We start from the raw sequence: 9336 nt of genomic DNA, 5'->3' as shown, positions 1-9336 counted from the left end.
GAAAGATATCAATAAAATCATTGTATTAGTAAGTTAATAAGTTTGAATAATTTTACAATATCATTAAGCAAACAAGTTTAGGTTATTTTGATGCGCCCACTATAAACCAACTTGTTTTGATCCGCTATTTCGAATGGGTTAACCGGGCGCTGGTACGCTTGTAACACGAAGCCGAGCCCGGGACGCGCCAAACGCGTAACCAGACACATGACACATGCAAGAGTAAAACGCGTTATTGGGCTCCGCTATACGCGAAACGCGTAATCAGGCCCCGTAAATACGAAACCGTAAAAGAAGAACAACATTTCTTAATGCATGATTAAAAAAATTTTTACGCTACCTCTGTAATTAGTTTCTAGATCCGCCACTTCACTCTAAAAAGGTTATAGGGTAATATAGTCAATTAGTATCACCAACCTGCTCCAAATAAAAAATGAGAAAAAAGAAAATATTCATCTTAAAATAGACAAGAAATGGAAATTTATGAGAAATCAGCCCTGCCTCTCAGATTACGTTGTGGTGAAAAAAATCACACAATGTCATTCAATCCCCTTCGTAATTTCGATATGCAAATCCTTTGATTCTTCATTCAGACTCGTCAAATTTCAATATTTTCTTCATCCAGAGGTAAATTTCCACTCATTATTTACGTTGTTTCATTCCCATTTCGATTCCAATTTTGTTCTGCAGTGGATTTGTTCGTTCGAGTTTCGGGGGCCAAAATCCAGAGGGGTTTTGTAATACGCTTCTGGATTTGACTCCGGGTACGTTCATTTATATCAGGATTTTATGTTACTCAATATTATTATTATTCTTATTATTGTTAATTGCAACTTTGGAATTTGATGGTGATGAAATCAAATTAATCTGGAATTCATGTTGCCTTTAAATCCCATTTTACTGTTGTTTACTTCAATCTTTGATTTCTTCTATTAAATCATTTTAAATTTGTAATATTGTTTCACCGTCTAGCTGGAATTAGGGGTGTAAATTTATAGCATAATATTCGTTTGGGTTTAGTCTTAACGAATTTGGTTAGTTTTGTGTCGAGCTTGTGAACATATTTAGAGCTAAACGAGTTGGGTTCATATTGACCTGTTTAACCTGCTTATTTTTATATTACTTTTTTTTTTCTTAAGTGTGTTATGATGTCACTTAAAATGCTTGGGTACTTTATTTTAAAATTTTAAAAAAAGAAATGTACTTGTAATTTTCTTATTTAAAATTTGTAATTCTAGAGTATTAATATTCAACAAAATAAAAACATCGGGTCAAACAGTTTGTGTCAACCCGAATATTTATGTCGTGTTCGGGTTCATGTTTTCCAGCTGAAATGACTAATTTTTAGTGCAGACTATATATAATTATCCATTTCCCTTATTAGGATGCAACAAAATCTTGTGTTTTCAATGGCATTAATTGAAAATTTTTATGGCTAATGAATCTCAGATACTCTGCGTTTCTAATATTATTACTGGAATGGATGCAAACCCTGGTGATGAAAGCTCCTCTGATGTTGGCAGTGAGGATTCATTTTTAACTCCAGATTCATCATCAGGACGTTTTGATGTTCGCATTTCTCCAAATGGTTCATCTTCAGGACGTTCCGATGTTCGTGTTTCTCCAAATGATTCATCTTCAGGACGTTTTGATGTTCGTGTTTCTCCAAACGTAGTAAAAACTGCTTCAAATAAGCAGCTTGGCAAGTGTGCCTCGAAAGTTGATACAAATGCACCTATTGAATCGGTTAGAGACGCAGTTGCCAAGTTTGGTGCCATCGCCGACTGGAAAGCTCATAGAGCTCAGACAAATGAGGTATCTTTTCACTTTTTGAATAGATCATGTTATTGGCATGCATTGTGTTTTCTTGTTAAGACTCCAGCCTCCAAAAACTTTATGTTTAATTTTATTATAATAATTTAACTAATCCATATATAAAATAGGATTAGGTAAACTATATTGATCCAAGTTTGAATACACTTTGCGCAACTTTTAACCCATTTGACGGTTTTCATTTTGCGCGTTGCATACAAGTGCGACGAAGATAAACCTTACCTCTATCCTTGACAGATACACTATCATGTATCATATGCATTTATGTTTGTATTCATGGGAAAGTGGTTAGTTTGATGATTTTCTCAATAGATATGATAAGAAATCACGAATATTAACATTATAATCTTGTTGGCTTACGCAGAGACGCAAGTTCATAGAACAAGAACTCGAAAAAGCCCACGAGGAGATCCCCATATTCAAACAAAAATCCAAGTTAGCCGAACAAGCGAAACAAGAAGCTCTAAAGCATCTAGACAACATGAAACGGCTACTCCAAGAACTCAGCCTGCACCTAGAACGAGCACAAACCGAAGAACGTCAAGCCAAACAAGACTCTGAACTCGCCCAACTACGCCTCCAAGAACTCGAACAAGGAATTACTAGCGAATCAAGCGTTGCAGCCAAAACGCAACTTGAAGTGGCCAAAGCCCGCCACCAAACCGCAGCCTCTCAACTTTTAGCTGCCAGAACCGAGCTCGAAGAAACCCGTAAAGATTATGAAACATTAATATCCGAACGGGACTTTGCGATTGATAAAGCCCGAGAAGAAGTGTCTATAGTTAAAGAACTCGAGTCAGAAGTTGAAAACTTAACGATCCAACTAATAACAACGAAAGAATCGATCGAGTCGATTCATGTTTCGCATTTGGAAGTCGAAGAACACTGGATTCAAGAAGTCAATGAGCGGGATCAAGAGTTGTTGGACTTGGATCTTGAGCTGAAGAAAACCGAGGCCGAGCTAGTCAAAGTCAAACACGAGATCACGTTGATCGAATAGTTGAAGTCAAAGCTCGAAAGCGCGTCTCGGTTGCTTCGAAGTTTGAAAGATGAACTCGCGGTTTATATGCAAGGAAAGATACCCGAAAAACACGATAATGAGAAGTTTACGCGAAAAGATGTGCAGTCGAGTGTCGCAGTTGCGAAGAAGAATCTTGACGAAGTCAACCAAAACGTCGAGAAAGTGACCGAAGAGATTGCGAGTTTGAAATCCGCGGCCAAGTCCTTAAATGCGCAACTCGAGAGTGAAAAACAAGTTTTAACGAGTATACGAAAGCAAAAAGGGTTAGGTGCGGGAGCGGTTGTGAATCTTGAAATCGAGATCAAACGGGCCTGGTTAGAACTTGATGAGATTCGGAGGCGAGAAAAAGAAGCCCGGGAAAAGCTTGTGGACCTCCCGACACGGTTGCAAAAAGCAAATGAAGAAACCGAAAACGCTAAGTTGTTTGCGGAAGGGGCCGTTTGGTGTTGAAAAAAGCGAGAGAAGCGGCGAATCAATCGAAAAACGAGGCGAGTCAACTATCGAGTCAACTCACTAAAACCAATAAGGAAATTGAAGCCGCACGGGCTCAAGAAAAGTTAGCTTTAGGAGCGATTAGCGCGTTACACGAGAGCGAGTCGGCCCGGAGTACAAAACGCGACTCGAAAGGCGGGATCACGATCACGTTGGTGGAATATTATGAGTTAACTAAACGGGCCCACGACGCGGAGGAAGCAGCTAATAGACGAGTTGAGGAAGCCACAGCCCAAATCGACGAAGCGAAAGAGGCAGAAATGGAGAGTTTGAATAAACTTACACAATTGAACTCAGAAATCGCGGCCCGAAAAGAAGCTTTTAAGTGTTGCATTGCAAAAGGCGGAAACGGCTAAAGAGTCGAAAGCGAATATAGAAAACGAGCTTAACAAACGGAATGATAAGACTCGTGAAAACGAGGGTTTGAACCCACACACAAAGGATGATCGGGAACCGGATGATGCTGCGGAATCGAGTGTTTCGAGGTCAGAAGGTAAAAGTAACAGTAAGAGTAAGAGTAACATGAGTTTCATCGGGAAATCGAGTAGCATAAAAGGGTTATTTAAGAAAAAGAAGTTTATGCCGAAGTTTTCGTTGATGTTTGTTGGGAAGAAAAAATCGAGTTCGCATAAGAGTTCTTGAGTATTGGTTTTGGTTTGGTTTGGTTTGGTTTGGTTTATTATTGTACAAAGTGTTGTTCTTTGTTGTATCATATGCTCATGATCTGTTGGTTGGAAGCTGTAAAACATGGCGGTTGACGGTTAGGGTTGTAACTAGCTAGGGATGGATGGATGTTCATGGTTGAAACGGTTTTAATGAATGAAGGTTAAACGGCATCTTCACTCAACTGTCTAAATCTTTAACTTGTACAGAGCGACACAATCAAATAAACAACATTTGTAAAACATGATACTCTGTGCTGGAGTTATCATCTCTAGTCTCTGGACATAATAAATTTGTACCAAAACTATAAATGCCATAAGTTTAAAGTTTGCTCGTTTGGTTTCAAGTTTCAAACTGTCAGCCTAACTGTTAAACCATCCCAAAGCAGGTATCGAGCCGCCAAACATGCAGAACTGGGTGATCTACTTCGATTTGTACGGTTCTTTTGATTTTGCTATAGTGTCGTATAATATAATACATATATACATGCGCTGAACTACTAAACCGTAAAAATCAAGCCCTTGGTCGAACCGTCAAGCAGGCTGAACGGGTAATTGCTTCAGTTTGAATGGCTCAGTTGGTTTCGACATTTATAAATCCTGCCTAATCGTTTGATCAAATACCTTAATTTCATTTCTAATGTTGTTTTACTCATTATTTTTGGTTGTGGCAGAAAGAACATTTCGTGTACATTTTTCTTGGCAAACTAATGTTTTCTATCACCACAAACAGTTAATACTTTTTTATTGTTATTTATTTACTAATTTCAGCATTCAAATTGTATCAAAATATACCCAAACTAACTAAATCATTTATATACCACATGTTTCTTAAAACCATAATCATGAGTATTTTTTTCCGTTAAAATTTTCATCTCTGAAGTTAATGAAATGCTGATTTGTGGTTTTCTTAGCACATCCGCCAACAATTTGTAAGCATACAAGTGATGGTTCTTTGTAAAAAAACTAAAATGTACCAACATGGCGGCTAATGGCAATACTTTACCGATTAACTTGTCACGCGTTTCGTTCAATAGCGTTTCCATGAACCGAGACCCCAGGCCCGTATATCAAACGACAACGGTCATTGAACGAACTAACTATTCGAGTCACCACTTCCTTAAAAAACATCGATGCCATCTGTAAATCCCAACAAGCACTTATCATATTTAGATACTAGGTTATTGGCCCGTGTATCACACGGACAAAAATTAATAAATTCGTCAGGTAAAGATAAATATATATGATCGTTTATTTGAATAAATATAAAATTATGAATTTATGTATAAAGATGGTTTTACATAAATATTATGTTTTTTTTTATTTATAATAAATTGGTTTGAGTAAAAAGTTATGAGAACTGCGACTTCACTATTTAATAATTTAACGTATTTGCCAGTAATTTATTATTAGGTGTATAAGATTAGAATCTTGCATAATCGTTAGACACAAAAATTTGTATGAGCTATTAAAATATAATATTGAAAAACATTAAGTTACAAAATATAGTAAAATCATATAGTATGATGGAAGTTATTGGTCGGGTAATTTATGAAATTACATTTTACAAAAATACATGAAGGCCATTATGTTTGATAATATTTTGTGAAGAAACTTGAAAATGGAGGAATAGGTATTGATGTCGATTGTCTTGTATGATGAAATGGCTTTTAATTTTCTATTTTGGCTATTTAGTAACACAATTTATTAAATTATAAGTAATTTAAAATAGAGGTTACATCCATGTTATTAGCTAACTAATTATGGATGGAGTGGCAAACAAAAAAACATATTAAAAAATATTTAATTCTAATTCTAATTTAAATTACTTAATTAAATAATTGGTAAAATTGGTAAGAGTGTATGTGGCATCCTAAGTGGACATGCTAGAATGATGCCATGTGTCAACATGGTTTTGCTTTAATAGTATAGTAAGATAAGATTATGATAACAACAATAGTCATAATAAATAATAATAAAACACATCCGGTTTGCAAAATGATTATTACCTGCGAGTACAACGGTGACTGGAACTTAAAATCCACAAAAAAATGAAGATCACATGTTCCTGGAACCGGTCCGGGATTAAACTCCCAAACGTTAATCAAGTGATCAAAAAGGTTGCTTTGTGATGAAGTCGTCTGCAATTGTAACAAAATATATTTAACCCGATTACAGGCATTTGTTGATTTAAATATATAAGAAAAACGCTCACCTTTACCATCTTTGGTTTAACCAATTGCACGTGCGATACATAGCTTTCAACAAGAAATTTAAAACCAATTTCCAGCTCAGCATCAAAAGACGAATCCGAATGACGTTTAACAATATCCGAACGTTGACACCATGGAAGGAAATCCTGATACATGTCTACAGCAGCAACTACTGCAAATAATTGCTCTGGAGAATATCTGAAATAAACCAGAGCGAATGTAAACGAACATGGGCACAACTTTTTGTTCCTTTGATTAAACAAACGAACTCACTTCCTGCACGCTAATTTACGTTCATGAACCTTGATTTAGTTCCTTCATTTACATTCGTTTATGTTCGTTCATTTAATAAACGAACGAACATAAACACCAACTTTTGTTTGTTTAATTAAACAAGTGAACTCATGTCTAGTTCGTTTTTTTACTTGTTTGTTTAAATAATCATTAAAACTTATTTATTACTACTATTAATTATAATCCACTTGGTTTCATACTTTAAGATCCTTTCTTAAGATATCTATATTTACTTTTGAAATCTTGGATGTAATGATGATAATGCTTTAGACTTTAATTTGATATTCAAGTGTACTTTTAAGCGGTATTAGTTCATGTGCATTTTTGTTTGTGAACCGTTCGTTTGCTAACAAACGGGCATAAACAAGCATGAGCACGTTCATTTTCTTAACAAACGAACACAAAATGAAAATCCGCCTGTTTAAGAGTTTGTGGTCGTTTGGGTGTTTAGTTAAAGTTAAAAGAACAAACATGAACATGAGCATGAGCATGAGCATGAGCATGAACATGAACATGAACTCAAATCAGTTTCCGTTATTAAGTGTTCGTGGTCGTGTGTTTGTTCGATTAAAACTAAACAAATAACACGTTCATTTTCTTAGCAAGCGAACACAAAATGAAAATACGTTTTGATGTATATTCGATTATGTGTCTTTTTAATTATTTTAATATATTATTGCATTTTCTTTTTAATTAATTGGCAGTTTATATCTTTAGGTTAGTGGATAGAAGTTAGCATTTTCATTTCCTAAGTTGTAGGAAACGTGCATGGTGTAGTATTTTGATTTCCCTATATGTAACCATTTCAAAGGAGAATGAAAGGACAGTGTGTTTATGATGAAAAGTTATTGTATTGGTTTATCTCTTGAGAGTGAGAGTTAGATTAACATGTGTCTATGCTAGTTCAACTTTGGCAAGTTGGATGGTGTTCTTAGACCCGATCCTCTAACCGTAGTGGTGTATCTGTATCTACGGTTAAAGATCGTAGCCCGACGGTTTATTTCGGTGGTGTATCTGTATCCAAAAACGAGCCGTTGATCTATCCGTTTTTATTTAATTATTTCAAATTTCTATCCGTTACCGGTGATATTGCTATCACGTTTGATTAAGTGTCTGTGGTCGGTGGCCGCTTGTTTTCTAGTTGAGTTAAAAGAACGAACACACTCATTTTCTTAACAAACAAGATAATCCGTTCGTTTAAGTATTTGTGGTCGTTTGTTCAATTAAACTTAAACGAACGAATACAAGCGCGTTCATTTTCTTAACGAACGAACACAAACACATTCAATTTCTTAGCGAACAAACACGAACAAAAAAATCCGTTCGTTTGTCTGTTTATGGTCGTTTGTCTGTTCAATTATGTTAAAAAACGAGCACGAAACACGTTCATTTTCATAACAAACGAACACAAGCGCGCTCATTTTCCATTCGTTTAAGTGTTTCTGGTCATTTGATTGCTCAATTAAAGTCTAACAAACAAGCCTTGTTCTTATTCATTCAGCTTACAACCCTAGAACCTAATGGTTACTACTTGCAAGAACTAAAACATATAAAACATAAAACGACTAATTACCCCATAATACGCTTCTCCTCATGAATTTTTGACAAGACATTACCTCCTTCATCTCCATCACCACATCCCAAAAATCCCCTCTTCTGAACAATTATCCCCGAAGACACATTACTTTGCAACGAGAAAGGAATACAATTGCGAGTACCAACAACCGTTTGACACGAAGACGGTAACGTTTCAATAGTCCCAACGGTTTTAATAAACCTACTCTGAGCACAACTTTCCAATTCAGGTTTGTTCTGTAAGCATCTGATTAACCGTCTGCAGCCGTTTTTGGATGCAGTCAACTGTCTCACGGCCTTTGAAGTTGACTTTATTGATAACATAGCAGCAACTGAATGATAGATACCTTGTAACAACAGTTCATCAATATTTAGTTGTATTGTTATATTTCTCAATTTTCAAACCCTAATGTGGTTCTAATCATAACCAGATTTAAGTCTGCAAAGTGCAAAATCAAAACACCTAACAGAATAAATCAATAAACTATTCTAATCAACAAAATATAATAATTAGCTAGAGAAGCCCTAATTTTATGATGTTTTGCCCTAAAACCTAATAACAATATTATATTATACTATGGAGAAACGATAAATGAGAGAAAGAATTGAAGATGATGCAAGCAATGATTGATTGAATTAAGATGGATTAATAGCAATTGTACCTTGGAAGAAAACTAATTGGATAGAGGAAATTGAAATTTGGTAGGTGCGAGTCAGATAGATATCCGGTTGGTTTGCGGCGGCGTTATGTGTATCGAGGCGGTGACCGCAGTGGTGTGGGTTGTGTTATGACGGTTTATCCGGAGGATGCGGCGGTGGCTTATTATTTAAGAGAAAATGGACTTTTGTTAAAAGCACTTATTAGATTATGAGTATTTTAAAAAAAGTTTAAAAAAAAATGTTTGGATTAGTTTATGTGTCGGGAAAAGTCAAAATAACTAAAAAGAACAATCTTTTTTAAAAGAAGTGTAATGGGTTTGAGACTTTGAGGGTTAGAGGAGTCATCATCATCATCATCGTACTCAGTATATCCCACCAATAGCAAAGCTATAGTAGGGTCTGAGGGGGGTAAGATGTAGACAGCCTTACCTCTACCCCATAAGGATAGTGAGGCTGCTTCCGGTGAGACCCCCGGCTCGATAGTAGTTTTGCATCAAGCCTTGGACATAAGGCACATAGCACTCAATCATCGGGACACCGGCTGATCGGTGCATGTACCCTTGTCTTTCGGCTATCAACGCCACTA

At 36.0% G+C, this 9336-nt stretch overlaps 1 protein-coding gene and 1 pseudogene across 1 annotated transcript; one reads left to right on the top strand and one right to left on the bottom strand.

Moving 5' to 3' along the window:
• The first annotated feature begins 1431 nt into the window (after nt 1–1431).
• LOC143571227 (protein WEAK CHLOROPLAST MOVEMENT UNDER BLUE LIGHT 1 pseudogene) lies at nt 1432–3988 on the top strand (annotated as a pseudogene).
• Nucleotides 3989–4971: 983 nt separating this feature from the next.
• On the bottom strand, nt 4972–8426 carry LOC143571223 (uncharacterized). The gene is made up of 4 exons (XM_077056709.1): nt 8089–8426; nt 6224–6419; nt 6018–6149; nt 4972–5148 (listed from the first exon to the last, which is right to left on the bottom strand). Exons 1-4 carry the CDS (start codon nt 8412–8414, stop codon nt 5026–5028), a joined length of 777 nt encoding a protein of 258 aa, XP_076912824.1. The 5' UTR covers nt 8415–8426; the 3' UTR covers nt 4972–5025.
• Between the last annotated feature and the right edge of the window lie 910 nt (nt 8427–9336).

This window comes from Bidens hawaiensis, unplaced genomic scaffold (genome assembly GCF_021521415.1).
Source record: "Bidens hawaiensis isolate Kalapana, Puna unplaced genomic scaffold, B.hawaiensis_p1.1 tig00025236_1, whole genome shotgun sequence".
Classification (NCBI taxonomy): domain Eukaryota; kingdom Viridiplantae; phylum Streptophyta; class Magnoliopsida; order Asterales; family Asteraceae; genus Bidens; species Bidens hawaiensis.
Note: the sequence above shows the minus strand (reverse complement) of the source record. Positions and strands in the feature narration are given on the sequence as shown.